The sequence below is a fragment of the Myripristis murdjan genome, chromosome 9 (assembly GCF_902150065.1).
Source record: "Myripristis murdjan chromosome 9, fMyrMur1.1, whole genome shotgun sequence".
Classification (NCBI taxonomy): Eukaryota; Metazoa; Chordata; class Actinopteri; order Holocentriformes; family Holocentridae; genus Myripristis; species Myripristis murdjan.
Window position 1 is genome coordinate 36,585,357 of NC_043988.1, and position 17,230 is coordinate 36,602,586.

General features: G+C 40.3%; 1 protein-coding gene across 1 annotated transcript; it reads left to right on the forward strand.

Moving 5' to 3' along the window:
• The first annotated feature begins 464 nt into the window (after positions 1-464).
• Positions 465-6,403, forward strand: LOC115365850 (interferon-induced very large GTPase 1-like). Its single transcript, XM_030061046.1, has 2 exons — positions 465-491; positions 605-6,403. Exons 1-2 carry the CDS (start codon positions 465-467, stop codon positions 5,357-5,359), a joined length of 4,782 nt encoding a protein of 1,593 aa, XP_029916906.1. The 3' UTR covers positions 5,360-6,403.
• Positions 6,404-17,230: the final 10,827 nt, after the last annotated feature.

A 17,230-nucleotide genomic window follows, 5' to 3' on the forward strand; every position in this document is an offset into this window, starting at 1 on the left:
GAGCAGACCTGGGGGAGACAAGGCTGGAAGAAAGGAGAGGGCATGTCTCAATGCCGACCCCCCCTCCGCTGCCCCGGGACCAACAAATACTGACCTCTGTTTTTGTAAAATCCTGGTCACAGCGCTGGTTGGAAAAACAGAAAATAAAGAAATGCTAATGTATTAAGATGACAAGATATTAACAATAATGACAGCAAACAAAAATAATGCTCCCGCTACTACAACAATTACCACAACTACTACCATGAATACAACTCCAAATACTATGACTACTACTGCTACAGTCACTACTACTACTGCCACCTATCATAACAACAATATTATTATTATTATTATTATTAATAATAATAATGACAACAACAACAACAACAACAACAATAATAATAATAATACTTAATATTATAATTATTCTTGTTGTTGTTGTTATAATAATAATTATAATATTACATCAATAGATACCATAGATGAGGACAGGACAGGTGAAGATACAGGTGAAGCCAAGAACCAGGTAAGAAACTTGAAATTAAATGAAAAAGCTCTCCCTTGGAGGATTCTCCACATGCCTAAAGTCACATTTAGACAAATATGATTATTTACTTTAAAGGTTGGACAAAAACAGAACTTGGAGCAAAAAAGCAAAGAAGTGGAGGCCCTCTTCAGCAGACTTCACCTTCAAAATTACAAAAGTCAACAGAAGCTGACACCTGCAGTTTTTCTTGAAATAGGGCCAAGTATAAAACAGCAACATGTGACATCTGAGAAGGATTTAGCAAATACTTTCATCCAGAGGTTGATGACGCTGGATTATAGAGCCAGATACATCCCTGTAAAAGAAGACCCAGAAGTCAGTCATCCAAACCAAGTTCAAACACCTGACAGTGCTGGTACAGATGAAAGTGTTCTTGAAGCTTTGTTCAGCACAGACCAAAAAACTGAGCAAAGAAAACAAAGCCATGTTCATCCAATGGATGTTCAGATGGCAGTTTTTCACTGCTCAGACAGTTTTCTCAAGCAGATTATCATTTCCAAGTTATCCCAATGTCAGTATGCTTTACCTTTGCTTGTCCCTGACCCGTTCAAAATGGATATTGAGTGTCCTATGTGGACATTTAGACAAATAAGAAAAAGCTGGAAGCAGACAGATAACTCAAACCTCGTGACAATGAAGAGTGTGCCGATCTGCAAAGCTGAGACACCCATGGTGGCATTTCTCCGGCTTGGTTCAGTGTCATCATCTAAATCTCAGCTGATGAGCAGCTTAATCAATGAGCGTCACAACACATTCTTTCATAGAAATTGTCCAGGCAGCACCAAAACTCGCTACTTGATTGATGGCTTGGCTGAGATTGCCTGGTACTGCCCTTCTGGAAAACCCAATGATGCGTTTAATGACTGCATTGCCTTCTGTAATCTCCATGGTGATGCTCTGTCATGTGAAACACAGCGCGACATATTGATTGAAAAATCCTCAGTCAATGTTATTTTGTTACCAAGTCTGGAAAAAGGTGGAAAACGTTCTGAAATATTGTCAGACCTTCTCAAGTCTCCAAAGCCCCTCATTTGTCTGATTGCTGATAATGATAGTGCTGCAGTTGAGGTCAAAGAAGGCACAAGAAAGTACAAGATGGGTCTAAAAGACAAAAGTCTGTCAGACGTATCTAAAGAACTGAAAACAATCATCAAAAATATTTTGTCCACTCAATACAACGTCTTCAAGCTTGAAAGCATGACCGAGGTCCGTGGGATCAGGATGGATGAAGATGATGAGGCCTGCCAGAGAGGGAAATCTGCTGCTTTGCAGATACAGAATTTGCTTAAGAAGAAGGACATCTCAAAGATCAAAGACACATTCCTCCAGTGTCAAGGGAAATTGTGGAAAAAGTGGTGCGAAAAACACAAAGGCCTGTATCGCCTCCAAGGACAGATTGAGAAGGAAAAATGTCAAACAGAAGAAGAACTGAAACAAATACGAGAAAAACAATGTGATGTTTCATTTAGTGAACTTATGAAGTTGTTTTTGAAGAACCTTTGGTCTCTGAATTCACATGAGAAAATGTATTTCCTGAAGTGGACTGGAATCTTGCTGGATGACCTCTCCACAGACGACCTTTCTGGGATTCTGCAAGCATATGATGAAAAGTGGACTGAAGTCTTGAATTTGAAAAAGAAACACGACAAAGGAGAGAAACCCAATCAGACAAAGAAACAAAGTGTTAAAAAACAGAGAGCTGAACTTGAAAAACTATCAGCAAAACTGCAGTCAGCGACCTTTGGCTTGGAGCACATGTTTAGGGAGATGGGGCAGATCTATGAGGCCCATGAGTCTGTGAACAGAACGACAGGAGAGCTGAACTGGTCCAACTACCCTGAACTGGCTGCAGAGCTGATGATATCAGGACACCCAATGGAGCTGATGGATGGTGATGCTGGTCACGTGCCTTTAATATGGATCACTCGTCTTCTAGACGCTGTCATCGAGAAACTGGGAGACAAGAGAATTTTTGTTTTGTCAGTTCTAGGCATCCAAAGCAGTGGGAAATCAACAATGCTGAATGCCATGTTTGGCTTACAGTTTGCTGTCAGTGCTGGCAGGTGCACGAGAGGTGCCTTCATGCAGCTAGTCAAAGTTTCAGCAGAGATCCAGAAAGACTTTGAATTTGACTATGTTTTAGTTGTGGACACTGAGGGACTGCGTGCTCTTGAGTTGGCAGAGAACGCCAGTCTTCACCATGACAATGAATTGGCAACGTTTGTCATTGGTCTGGGAAACCTGACTTTGATCAACATCTTTGGAGAGAATCCAGCAGACATGCAAGACATTCTTCAGATTGTTGTACAGGCTTTCATGAGGATGAAGGAGGTAAATCTCTCTCCAAGTTGTGTGTTTGTTCACCAGAATGTTACAGATATTGCAGCTGGAGAGAAAAACATGGAAGGAAAGAGACGCTTACAAGAAAAACTGGACAAGATGGCCCAGCTAGCTGCCAAAGAGGAAGTGAGCAATGCTGACTGCTTTAGTGACATCATTGCATTTGATGTACAAACAGATGTTCAATACTTTGCCCAGCTATGGGAGGGAAGTCCACCCATGGCCCCTCCGAACCCAGGTTACAGCGAGAGCATCCAAGAACTGAAGAACATCATCCTTACAAAAGCATCAAAATCTGAAGGACTGACTCTCTCGCAGTTCAAAAGCCGCATTTCAGACCTCTGGAACGCCTTGCTGAATGAACACTTTGTTTTCAGCTTCAAAAACACACAGGAAATTGCAGTGTACAGAAACCTTGAGGTCCAGTACGGGAATTGGACCTGGGCCTTGAGATGTGCCCTGTTGAATATTCAACACCAGCTTCATAACAGAATTGAAACTGGAAAACTTAACAAGGTTGATCAGAGTTATCTTGTTAAGGAGATGACCACTACTCGAAAAGATGTCGAAAAGGCCATGAAGACATACTTTGATGATGATGAAGATAAAGAGATGGTGGTTCAATGGCGAGGTCGATTTGAAAGCAAAATAAAGGAGTTTCATGATGAACAGGTTAAAGAAGTTAAAAGAAAGCTGGTGGAAGTTATCCAGCAGAGGAACGCCTGCAAAGAGCTGGACGACAAAAAGGCCGAGTTTGAGAACAAGCTACTGCAGAAAAGCAAAGAGCTCGCTCATGAGTTAAAAGACAAGGCAAAAGATGAAAAGGAACTTAAAAAGCAATTCAACAGAATTTGGGACACACGAGTCAGGGAATTAGCAGGAGCTGCACCCAAAATTAAGGATATTTACATTGAAGATGATTTGTTTTCTGTCCTTACTGACCTTGGCATTGAAGGGTCTCTTATAAATGAATGCAAGAAATGTGGTAAATACAAAAACATGCCAAAGATAGGTAACTATTTTGGTTATGTAACCATAACCAAGGGTAGTTTGGCAGCCAAAGCATGGGAGAATCTTAAGGCTGCCCTTAGAATGAATACTCTTCCTTATGAGGAGGACCAACGGATCAGATCCTTCATCGCTGAGGTTGAGAGACAGTCCATAGAGAAAATTAAGACCAAGCCTGTTGCTAGTAGAGGCTACACTTCCACCTACTTGCATGAAGTAGCCAGTAATGTCAAAGACAAAGTCAAAGCTTTTGAATCAGAGACAAAGACATACACTTTCAAGAATGACTTTACAGTTGATCTTTTACTGTATGTATGTCACATTGCAGGGAATCAGCTATTAAAGTCTCATGAGGAATTCAAGACCAATAATGATCCACTGACTTATTTAGAAAGCAAGAAAGACCATCATTACAGGATATTTGTGAGCTATTGTGAAGGTAACTCCTCTGCTGCTGTGCTTGGTGAACTGATCTGTAACAAACTGAAGGACTCCACAGTTCAGGCTGTGTACAACATGACTGCCATGGAGCTGGCTGATGAGATGATGCACAGTTACCCACCCCTCAGTGGAAACAAGGCCAACATGGAGAAACACATTTTAAAGTCACTGGCAGAGAAAGAGGACTTTGACAGCTACATAAACTACCTCAGGCGCCCAAGATCCCACATGGAGTCTTTCATAATAGAAGAAGTCGAGAAATACATCCTCACTGAACACAAGGACAGAGCACTCAGTACTCTCAAGAAAAACGTGAAACGTATAGAGAAGCTTGTGAGTGATGCAGTGGAAATTGCAACTGAGTATGTCAAAACTCAGGGAGGAGACATCGACACGTGGCTGGAGGAGTTCTCCAGTTCTCTGGAAGATGAGCTGGCATTTTCTACAAACTATGGTCAAAATTTTGGTGACATAAATGACTTTGACTTTTTCAAGGAAGAGCTAGACAAAGGCATTAAATCCATTGTTAAGAAGATGAGTAGCCTCACGATAGACAGTATGGAACAATTCAGTGAGAGGCCTGATCAACTGCTTATCGACCACAAATGTAAGACCTGCTGGACTCAATGTCCTTTCTGTGGAGCCGTTTGCACCAACACAGACGAGGATCACAGTCCCAATGATCATATGGTCACTTTTCATCGCCCTAGTGGGATCAAGGGGGCACATTTTAGAAGTTCAGTAGAACTATCCATTGATTTCTGCTCAACATTAGTTGCAAGTGATAATAGCTTTTACCCTAATCCTTCTTCAGATGAGTCTGTTCCTTTTAAAGAGTACAAAAATGCTGGAGGTAAATATGCTGAGTGGAGCATCACACCTGATAATTCTACGCTGGCATACTGGAAGTGGTTTGTATGCAAATATCAAAAGAAGATGGAAGATTACCATAAAAAAAATTTTGAGGGCAAAGGAGAGATTCCCAGTGAATGGAGACGTTTCACCAAAGAAGACGCCATCAAAAGTTTGGAGAGCCTGTAAAACCTGAGAGTGACCCAGGGTCAAAAAGAGCCCTTCTCAAAGTAACGAGGCTCTCTGATCTTCACCTGAAAACTCATGAGGGGAATTCTGACAGCAAGAGATTCATGAAGACTTTGTCACAGAGAGAGTGAGAAGTCAGTGAATGAGAAATGAGAACAGGCAGTAAAAAATTACACAGGCGCTTTGACTGTTGAAAAGAAATATTAGTTCCTCAATAAAATGACCAAATAATTCCAAAGAAGGCAAGATTAGTTCCTAAGAGGACTGTTATGTATTAAATGTGATTTTTCTTTAAATGAACTCACAGTGTTTTATTTCAGATCCATAAAGTGAGTCATTGTTATTAAGTCGTGGGTTTTCCTGAAAATGAAGCTGCTCTACATGACAGCAAAGCAGAAGAGAAAACTTTATCAATGTAAATCGTGAGTTTGTTGTCAATAAAAGAGAATTACAAAAAGTATTTTCAGGAATAAGAAGTCATGACATGTCCTTGTTTCTGTCTACTTTAGAATGTGTGTTTTATTTTTAGCAAAATGGATAAAGTTTGTATGTGAAGTTTCATGCATAAGGAACGAGTGCAGAAGTCGAGATGTTCATTGTCTGAAATCACAGAAAGAGTTTCATTCACATCAAACAAGGAATGGAAGCCATGATTTCATTTGTTTTTGGCATTTTTTTCTTTCTCACTAGTATATCATTATCATACTATTACAACATTATCCACTCTGTATTTTTAACATAAGGCAACTGCATGATCTGATACATACAATTTAGTTTATTTGTTTGAAATGACAGACTGGCCATTTTATGTGTCCTCTTTTTGACTTGTATGGTTTTAGTAAAGAATTGATAAACCATGATGAAGAATGTAATGCTTTCTTTTAAACATTTTCAACTGTTTTGTCTTTCTCTCTCATTTGAACCAGCTAATCAGTTTATCATAGTTTTAAGATTGATATTACTGCATCTCATGTATTTCTTTATTAGACATATTTTTCAGAGCCAGAAATGCACCATTTACAAAACTTACTCTTCAATGACAACATAACCAGATCATTTGAATTTGAAGTTCTTCTCATATTGTGCATGCTAAATAAAATACTTTCCTTAATTGCCATTGAAAGACTGGATCGCTCATTTCAGTGTCATCAATTAAGTCTTTAACTCAGGTTATCAATTTAATATGAATGTAAATTTAAGACGAGTTTACAACAACAGGATGAAATTTTGATTTTTGACTACTCACTGTTTATGTTTATTTTTTTTTTTAAAAAATCAATGAAATCTATTGGTCTATTGATCTATTGGTTTTAAATGCTTTTGCCTTTAAACAGAAGAAACCTGACATACATCCAGATTCAAATGGCAATGGCTTAAATCATATTTCAGATTTCAAAAGTTTGGATTAAGATAATATTTGTAATCAGAAATGTCCATGTAAACAGCTTTTTGTTGACTTTAAGCTGAATAAGGTCAAAAGTCAGAGTGCACAACACTTTAGTTTGGTTATTGAAGGCCTTTTTAATCCATGTGAATACCTTAATCCTAACATGACATCCTATTTGAGTTTGAGCAGCAGATTAGGACACATACAGCGAGCTGAGGCAAACCAACATGTTCTCTCAGAAAAACACTGGTTCTTAAATGGCTCTTCAGAATGCTCTGTGGTTCTACAGAAAACCATCAGCAGCTGAAGAACCTCTTTATTTAGTTATTTGGTGGCGGCAGCAACTAACAGTTCTTTTCCTTGTGGATTAATGTGCAGATTATTTCCTCAGTGAATGGATTAATGTCTCGCTCTATAAACCATCAGAAAACATTTTTAATAGCTCGTCTGGAACCCAGTGAAGGAACAAGGAACGTGGAGAACCGGCCAACAACATGTTCATGTTGGTTTTCAACCTGATACACCGTCATCTGATTTAAAACACTCGGAGAGACTTTTATTCTGAGAAATCACTAAAGAACTATTCAGTAAGGCTCTTTGCTGAAGCAGCTGGGTCCACAAAGAACTTTCTTTAAAATGGTTCCTTAAAAAAAAAAAAAAAAGTTTTTTTTTTTTCTCGCTTAATATTTATTTTATTTTATTTATTTATTTATTTATTTAGAGAGGACAGTGCACATTAATTAACATTGCTGTAAATGCGCCGGTGTTAGCCAGGGGCTAGTTTACAACCGCAGTCCTCCGGCATGATGTTAAAGAACCATTAAAATATACAAAAAACGGGACACACGGGTCATAATACATAAAAACAGGGACACAGGAGACATAAAATTTGGAGTAAGAATACAACATATCCATGTGGGAAACAGAGACCAGCAGACAATTACACTAAAAGAGAGGCAATAAGTTATACAATAAAATAAAACAAAACTGGCCAAGATGAACTGTCAGGGATGGATAAATGAGATGGAGATGCAGCAATGCAAAGACCAGAGCAGGGTTTCTTGTTGGAGTTGTGCTAAGATCTATTAAGAAACACAACGAAACCAAGAAACACAATAAAACCAAAGATATAAAGTGCTACAGTGCTCATGGAAAGTGCTGCAGTGCTCATTAAAGTTGTTGAGGTTAAGAGTTAGCTGTCAAAGGTGGGTAAGTGGGATGGCGATGCAACAATGCAAAGATCAGAACACGATTTCTTGTTGGGAGTTGTGCTAAACATGAATTGAGAAGAGGTAACAGTTGTAAAGTGCTGCAGTGCTAAAAAGAATTGAGAGGAGGTAGTACATTTGTAAAGTGCTATAGTGCTCCTTATAGTTTACCCATGTCACTGCGCATGTCCGTGAGGGAACATGTGCAGCGACATGGGGAGCCATGTACATTCAGTTAACAATGATTACAGGACTGGTTGGACTTGAGCCAGTCTTTTAACTGCCTTTTAAAAATAAGAATGGTAGAGCAGTCTCTTATGGAGGTTGGCAGGCCGTTCCAGATTTTGCTGCCTCTGACTGATAGAGCAGACTGTGAGAAGGAGGTGCGCCTAAATGGAATTGCACAGTCTCCTCTTGTAGTTGCTCTAGTATTGGTACCGCTGGTGGATTTACATTCAAGAAACTGACTCAGGGGTGGAGGTGCAAGTCCGTTCAAAATCTTGTACACACAACATGCAAATTTAAAGGTGATAAGACTGTCAAAACTCAGTAGGTTATGGCGTGTAAGGATGTCACAGTGATGATAAGAGAATAATATAGTAAATATAACACTCTGATGTGCTTTGTGCAACTAATGGTGCCCATATAGAGGTGTATTAAATGAGGCAAAAAAAAAAAAAAACTTCAATATCTTTTCCTCGTTTTGTAATAATTTCCAGAGATTTGTCTATTCATTTGCTTTTGTAATAAATGTATTAAATTGTAAAGAGACTTTATGGACACCCTGTATTATTTTGACTTGACAAATCGTGCACACAGATGTCCCTGCTGGCTGCACTGAAGTCTAGTGCGTCATCTTCCTGTGTGTGTGTGTGTGTTGTCATGTGCTGATGCATCACCTAATGAGGCGGAGCTGCAGACGTCATGGGGGTCCATGGTCAGTCACACCTGGGCCGGTCCCACCTCTCTGGTCTAACCCTAACCCTAACCCCAACCCCAGCCCTAACCCTAACCGTAACCCTGGTGACGTCTCAGAGGTGACAGGTAGTGACCGGCTTGTGGGTGTGAACCCTCTTGTCTTCCAGGCTGAGGCTGAAATCCTGCCTGTCCTTGGTTGTGGGCAAAATGTCCGTGTTGCCCACAGGCGTGGTCACTGGTTATGTACAGCACGTGTAAATTACAGCCACTCAAGTCTAAAGTGAAATGAAAACTACACCACAGAGACAAACTCTGAAAAACTGACACTGAGTTCTTTACAGCAGCATTTTCTTTCCTGAAAGAACCTTTTTTAGATGGTTCTTCATCAGTCAGAATATTGTCTTTTCTAGAATAACCTTCAGCTTCTGCTTTGTTTCTGTTTATCACATGTATTTCTGCAATATCACATGTATTTCTGCAATAGTGTGTGTGTGTGTGTGTGTGTTATTTTCATGCTAAAGCACCGGCAGACACACTGTGCAGACAGTAAGAGGTGAGGCTGCAGCAGCTGGTCACTGATGTCATTTTGTACTGAAAGATTTTAATTTAGAGGTCAGCAGACATGGTGACAGTGTGTCATAACACACACACACACACACACACACACACACACACACACAGTTGTACATGGAGGGAGTTATTACCTTATTGATTTTCCCAAAAAGCAGCAGCTGTAAATGTTAGGAAGATGTGGATTTGGCACCTGCCAGCAGGACAAAAAAAAATTATTACCACGTCGTCATTCAGTATTTCAGCTTCTGTCATGTTGTCTACAAATCTCTGATGTCTCATTGTAGATTCAGATTCTTTACATCCAATTCAAACCTTCACTGAACTGTACAGGTGAGACTTCAAGAAGCTCTGCCCCTTTCCTGACTCACCTGAGACAAACCAGTCCTTCTTCAGCTCACACACTGGGTTATTTCTTTAACCCATTTCCTGCGTTACTTGTGTTGGGTTACATTTCTGGGTTATTTTTCCAGAGCCATAACCATTTCTTGGGTTGTAAGGATTTTATTTTGACCCAATCTGTGGGTTTGTCAAGTTGGGTAATATTTCTGGGTTATTTTTAATGTGAGTAACCCATTGTTGGGTCAGAGACTTGGGTTTGATTGATTGATTGCTTATTGATTGATTGATTGAATACTTTACAAACAATTTGTGTAACAAAGAGCACTTCATTACTAATGACTGGTAGCTTTGCTTGTAAATATTGCACAACATGGTGGGTAGAAAATGCACTTTAAACAGACAATTTAACTATGCACTTTAATAATGGCACTTGGCACTTTAGTCGCAATTTTTGCACTTTATTATTGGTTTGCACAGAATATTTGCACATTTTATACAGACTATTTATTGTCTATTTATTGAATAATTTACAACTTGATAATTTAACAGTGTAAAACCGTGAGTGATGTGTGTCTTCGGGCTTGGCTTGTAGTCAGGGCCTGGCTCCACCATTGTAGATTCAGATTCTTTACATCCAAGTCAAACCTTCACTGAACTGTACAGATGAGACTTCAAGAAGCTCCGCCCCTTTCCTGACTCACCTGAGACAAACCAGTCCTCCTTCAGTTCACACACACACACACACACACCAATAAACAATGCACACTTCCACAGCTGGAAACACTTTTACGTACGTCATGAGTTCACTTACCAATCAGAGTTTGATTCACAGATAAACATTTTGTTTGGAGACCAATGAAGGGAAAAGGCACGATTTGCCGATGCACGATGCACAATGCAGACCGGGTCCCCCGTCGGCCTCTAGATGGCGCTCAGGTCACACAGGTGAAGCTGCTACCTGCTGCTCAGAGCCCCACTTTAATAAACCAGTTCACACCAGTTTGATCTGCAGAGATTTGAATAAATCATTTACACAGATACTTTATCATAATAACACATGATCTGAAAAGTGAGGGGGACACATTAACACACACACACACACACACACACACACACACACATAACTGTCATGTCACCTGAGCTTCAAGGTTCAGAACATTTATTCTTGTTCTGTATTCTCTTTTTATTTTTATTGTTATTTCATATAACTGTGGATAATGAAACAAACCAATTAATCAGATCAAACAGTGATTTCTGGACAAATTAATCTTATAGATTATTTTTAATTATTTATCACATGCATCTGTCTGTAGATGTGTATATGCACAGCTCGATGTGGCCAAAAGCAGAGAGAGAGCACATGAACCCTCCTGTTATGTTTGGGCTCAATTTGACTCCATTCAGTGTTTAACGTCTCTAAATATACGAAAAAATCATCTTTTTTTTGAGTTTTCCAAATTTAATGGGTATAGCCGGGTAAACATGAAATTCACATGATGATATGTTTTCAATGTCCTGTAACAAAAATCTGTACTTAGAAATAATATAAAACCAATAAAACACCAAAAATTAATATTTCTTTACAATTTTAGGTCAATCAGTGAGATTTCATGGTGATTTGCATATTTTTCCATAGTGGCGTAATAGGAATACTGGATGTATAAGTGGGGGTGGGGGGTGTTATGTTTTATTTAAAGGGTTATTTAGGTCATCAACAAAGAAACATAAAGTACCTGACAAATAAACTTTGGAAACAGTTTTAATTATAATTATAGCTGCTGTGCAGCGATGTGTCGGGTCCGGGCAGTTTTAAGCAATTCTAAGCAACAAGCAGAAGCATAGGAACTTAAACTGAACTGATTGACACACCTGGTAAGAAAAGGGCAGGACACAGGCCTGGAGGGCACAGATGATTGGCCAAGACACAACAAAGACATGCAACACGGGGGCGGGGCTAATGAGACAATGCAGGGCAGGTGTGAGGACAAACAAGCTGACAAGACTATGGACGAACAATAGGGAGAAAATGAACACAGCAGACTAAAATATAATAAACATTATAGCTGCTGTGCAGCAATGGTCGGGGCCAGGCAAGTTTAGGTAATTCTGAGCAACAAGTAGAGAACAGGAAGATGAAAAGAAAGGTGGCATTCTTATGTGCATTTTGTATCAGCTGAGGCTTGAACTCACAGTTTCTGGCAGAAAGGACAACACTCTAGCTCACTGAGCTAACTGGCAAGTGTCAATTCATGTGAGGCTTCACAAATTGACTAACCCAGTCACATGACAGCAGCCGCCTATGCATGGAAAGGCAGATTTCAAACCACTGTACAAACAAATAAATAAGTCATGAAGACAAAAATCTGACAATAATGATCTGGCATGGGACTGGACCTTTGTGCAAAGTTTGGTGAATTTTCGCACGTGGGAATGTTGCACAAGCTGAGGCTTGAACTCACAATCTCTGACAATGAGGCCTGGCCTCTATCTCACTGAGCTAAAGCTAACGCCATTTGTGCATTGACTCCAATTAGTCAAAAATTCAGTTTTTGAAACACACATTTGAAATTTGCCACATATCATCTACCATGACTCTAGAATTTTTTCCATTTTTTTCATAAACATTGAAGATTTATTTAGTGAGAATTTGCAGGTATATGTTTACAGTATCATTTACAATCAAACATTTTGATGCTTAGTAGGCTCAATTTTTGATAAATCAAAGATCTGAGAAACAACGTTTGTGTAGGACAGTCTGAAGATGGTCTGTATCAATTTTTGTGTCAACTGAGCAAAAATTGTGGGAGGAGATAGGTTTAATAAGTATTACAGTTTTTGAAAAAAAAAAACAGAGTGATGGACTTCATAATTTGCAATAGGTTTAAATGTACAAAAGTTACTTCAGTATTGGGGCTACAGTTTGATGAAAGTTGTGAAGTTGTAGCACATATGGTTGATTTGTTATGAATTTTCAAAGTTTTGAACTTTAGAGGCTTGCTATAGCGCCACCATCAGGACTATTGGCTTGAGTTTGCAGCTGAGATAATCTTGCATGGGACTGGACCTTTGTGCAAAGTTTGGTGATTTTTCACCAATGGGAAGTATGATTTCCTCAGAAGACGAAGAAGAAGAAGAAGAAAGAAGAAAGAAGAAGAAAGAACACGTAGGAATACAATAGTGTCCTTGTTGAGGTTTAAACTGCTGGGCTCAAATTGAGTCCAAACATAAAAGATGTCAGTAAATGTGAACACAGTGCCGGCTCTTCCCATGTTGGCGCTCTTGGCAAAATTACTCCCTTGTGCCCTTCCATGCCTTCACTTTGGGGGGAATTTTATAGACAATATGAGTCCCAGGATGAGAAGTGCAGGATTGGTGCTGACCACTGAGGAAAATCACCTGATCCATTTTTCAGCCAATCACACGGCAGCACACCGAGGAGGTCAGAAATGGTCACAGTTCAGTGGTCATCAACATGCAATGCAATGCAATCAACATGCATGAAAATAGCAATGAGACAAAAAGAAATATGTTTGCATTAAAAAGCAGATAAGGTACACAATGAGATCCTCTGAGTGACAGTCTGATCACGTCCACTGTATTTATTGCAATGAGATATCTCTGGGTATTTTGAAACGTAATTTTATTATGCAATATGCAATGTTTGGGTATTGACATACTGATATGTAATTTTTATTAAGTACTATACAGAATATACTGTTTGAGTATTGATATATTGAATTGTAATGTTTTATTATGCACTATAAACACTGTATAATGTTATTTGTATGTTTGTGTATTATTTTTATTTTATTTTTTTTTATTTATTTATTTATTTTTTTGGTGTTGTTTTTTATGTGTGGACCCCAGGAAGATTAGTTGCTGCTGCAGCAACAACTAATGGGGATCCGTAATAAAGATACAGATAAAGATGCTGTGAGCTGATACAATTGACTCAGCCAGAAATCTTTGCTCAAATAAGTATTTATATATATATATATATATATATATATATATGAAAAAAAAAACAATAACAGAAAAATAAGTGTAAAGTTTTCATTGATGCCGAGTGTACATTGTTTAAAATAAAATAAAAGATTGTTGTCAATTCATTTGTCCATTTCTCGTGTGTGTGTGTGTGTGTGTGTGTGTGTGTGTGTTTGTGTGTTTCAGTGTTTTATTTGCAGAACAGGGGTCTCCAGCTTTGTCAGTTTAAAAAATAAGTAAATAAAAAATAAAATAAATAAAATAAATATATAATACATCAACATACCGTCAGAGGATAGGAACCAAAAGTAGGAACCTTTCCGCCTGGATCTTGTACCCAGCCGGACGTTGTTTGAAGGCGCTCGGTCCGTCCCGGTAAGCTGTCCGTCAGCAGCAGCGTCCACGAGCAGCGACTCTTCCGTCATTAAAGTGAATTCACGTCATAAGATCATTTTGTTCACGTGCACGTCCTATTCCTCTGACAGAATATGCAATAGTTTTTGATGCAATACCCTCTGGTGTAATTATGTTGTTTAAAAATGTCACATCATCTGAAACTGACCCATTACCTCTGCAGCCTGTGCAGACAGAAGTCGGTCGAATCTGCTTCTCAGTGAAAAAGAACAATAACTGAACTGTACGTGCACTGTACCAAAAAAGAAATCATCAGTACCCCCAATGCCGTTTCATACTGGAACAATACATTCACAAACCTGATTTGGAAAAACATATGGTCCCTCCCTTGCAAATATTTAATCACAAATAAAACCAAAGAAGTGTCCCTTAAACTCATCCACCGAATCTATCCCTCCAATCTGTTTATGCAAAGATATAAAAAAGACATCAGTGAATTCTGCTCCTTCTGTAAACCGGCTCCAGAGGATCTTCACCTCCTCTTCTGGTCATGTCCCCACCTGCAGATTTTTGGGAAAAATGTCACTGTCCGTGGTGCTGAATCTGCCTCAGCAGGTACTGTCTGTGCATTTCATTCTCTTTATTATAGAAATTAAAGGTCTATAAAAGGTCCATAAAAAAGGTCCGTAAATATGACTTTCTAATGCTGCAAAGTTAGGGTTATGATCATTTTCAGTTCAACTGTTGATGACATAAATTATACTTGCTGTCATTTGCATCATAAGTTGGAACACAGTGTAGTCCAAAGTCTGGCAGCAGAGTTGTGAATCAATATTTTGGCCGTCACTTAAATCAACATTGTGATATGAGTTGTGAGCAGTAAGCTGTGGGCGGGAGCTGATGGCGGTGTGTGTGTGTGTGTGTGTGTGTGTGTGTGTGTGTGTGTGTGTTCCTGCAGGAGCCTGGCTCTGGGCGGCGGCCTGCTGCTCCTCCTGGCCGAGAGCCGCGAGGAGGCGCGCAGCGTGTTCGCCGGTGTCCCCTCGCTGGGACGGGTGCTGCTGGTGCTCATGTTCATGACGCTGCTGCACCTTGACCTGAGCCTGTTCAGCGTGAGGCTTGCACACACACACACACACACACACACACACACACACACACACACTCTGAAAATGTTCTACTGTAACTCTTTTCCCGCCTGCCCCCCGACCCCAAACCCTTGAACATGCGGTGAGGTGATTCCATAAGGCTGGATCAAGTCTGACAGTTCCTGAATCCCAGTGCCGGGCATCAGGATCTGCCACATGGTTTCACTCTAACTCTGAACCTTTGTCAAGGCGGGTTGTTCTTCAGGGTTTTGGTTGTCTGGTAATGGACATGGGTCAGTGCCTTTTCACGCAAAAACTCATGTCAAAAGCCACTTGTAATACCGAAATTACAGATGGGGTCGGTGTGAGACATCAAGTGTATCGTTTCCTAACCTAACCTTAACCTAACCTTAACCTAACTTTAACCTAACCCTAAAGTTATCTTACCTTTAAATCAAGTCTTCACCCTAAAATTAATGATTTTCACTGAGGGGACTTGCTTTTTGTCCCCATAAAGGAGGCGAGTCCCCACAACATGACTGTGTAAACAGATTTATGTCCCCACAACATTAGCAATACCTAGACACACACACACACACACACACACACACACACACACACACACACACACACAGAGGTATCCAAATCAGTAAAGGATGGATGTGTGTTCTGAACGTCAGCACAAATCAGTACAAATAAGTGGAAAAGGGTTTTTTGTGTCTCAAAATGTTCTACTGTAACTCTCCTCCAAAGCCCAGAGGAAGAAAGCAAACATTTTGGCCTTCTTTGAGTGTGGACGTCAGACTTCATCTTCCTCCTCCTCGTCCTCCTCTAGCTCTCTCTGCTCTTCCTCTCTGTCCATTATCGGCCTCCATTGTTGTGTGAACGTCCCCTCGTCCCCATTAAATCAGGAGAAGTGCTGAAAGCTGTGGTGAGAAGCCGAGCCGAGGCTGAGTGTGTCTCCTGTGGCCTGCAGGTGCTGCACAACCTGGTGGGCACGGCGCTGGTGGTGCTGGTGGCCGTGGGCCTGAAGACCAAGCTGGCCGCCCTGACGCTGGTGGCCTGGCTGCTCTGCATCAACTTCTACTTCAATGCCTTCTGGACCGTCGCCGCCTACAAGCCCATCCACGACTTCCTCAAGTACGACTTCTTCCAGACCACCTCGGTGATCGGGGGCCTCCTGCTGGTGGTGGCCCTGGGGCCCGGAGGGGTCAGCATGGACGAGAAGAAGAAGGAGTGGTGAGGGAGGATATGGGGAGCAGGGTGAGGGTGAGGGAGGAGGAGGAGGAAGAGGGAAACTCAGAATTTTCAAGATTCAAGTCACAAATTTATGACAAAAAACTTCTTCAGTTCTGAGATTGCTCACTCCTTCTACTCCTCCTCCTTTTTAAAGCGACCAATCAGAGATTTTCTGTGTCACCTGGTGTGTGTGTGTGTGTGTGTGTGTGTGTGTGTTGATGGATGTGACTTACAGACAGAAAACATTTTCATCCCTGATTCTGACCTCCTGTTTTTGTTGTTGTTGTTGTTGTTGTTTCTTTCCTGCCTTCTCCTTTAAAACAAAAGAGGGTTTGAACCAACCAATCAGCTGCTGCCTTCACTGTGTGCGTTGGAGTTTGATTGACAGCTGAATCTGCCAATCAGAAATCCCCGTACTGCAGCTTTGGTTTACAGTGCAACACAGGCTGGAAAAACCTCAGCGAGAAATGAAAAAACAAACTTTTTTTTTTCTTTTTTTTTTAAATGACAGAGGATAATCCAACATGGCGGCCCTGCAGCCTGACCAGTTCATTAAAGTGAGTTCAGCCTTGATAGTCCAGTAATTTTAGGCCAAAATTGGGGTCAACCTAGGACAAATTGCAAGAGAAGCAAACTCAACTGATTTTGTATCCTCAGTTTGTCCTGAGTGAGGGGGAAAAAGTCCCAAGAAATCCCATTGGTGGAAAGTTTTGAAAATCACCTATTTAGGACCACATATTACCAAAACACACTGTTTTTAACACACAGGGGAAAGGGGTTCAAA

What these genes read in the sequence shown, in the direction of transcription:
- LOC115365850 (XM_030061046.1), top strand. Translation starts at nt 465, where the DNA reads ATGAGGACAGGACAGGTGAAGATACAG. An exon ending in CAGGACAGGTGAAGATACAG is followed by an intron (nt 492 to 604) that starts GTGAAGCCAAGA and finishes TTTACTTTAAAG; the next exon opens with GTTGGACAAAAACAGAACTT.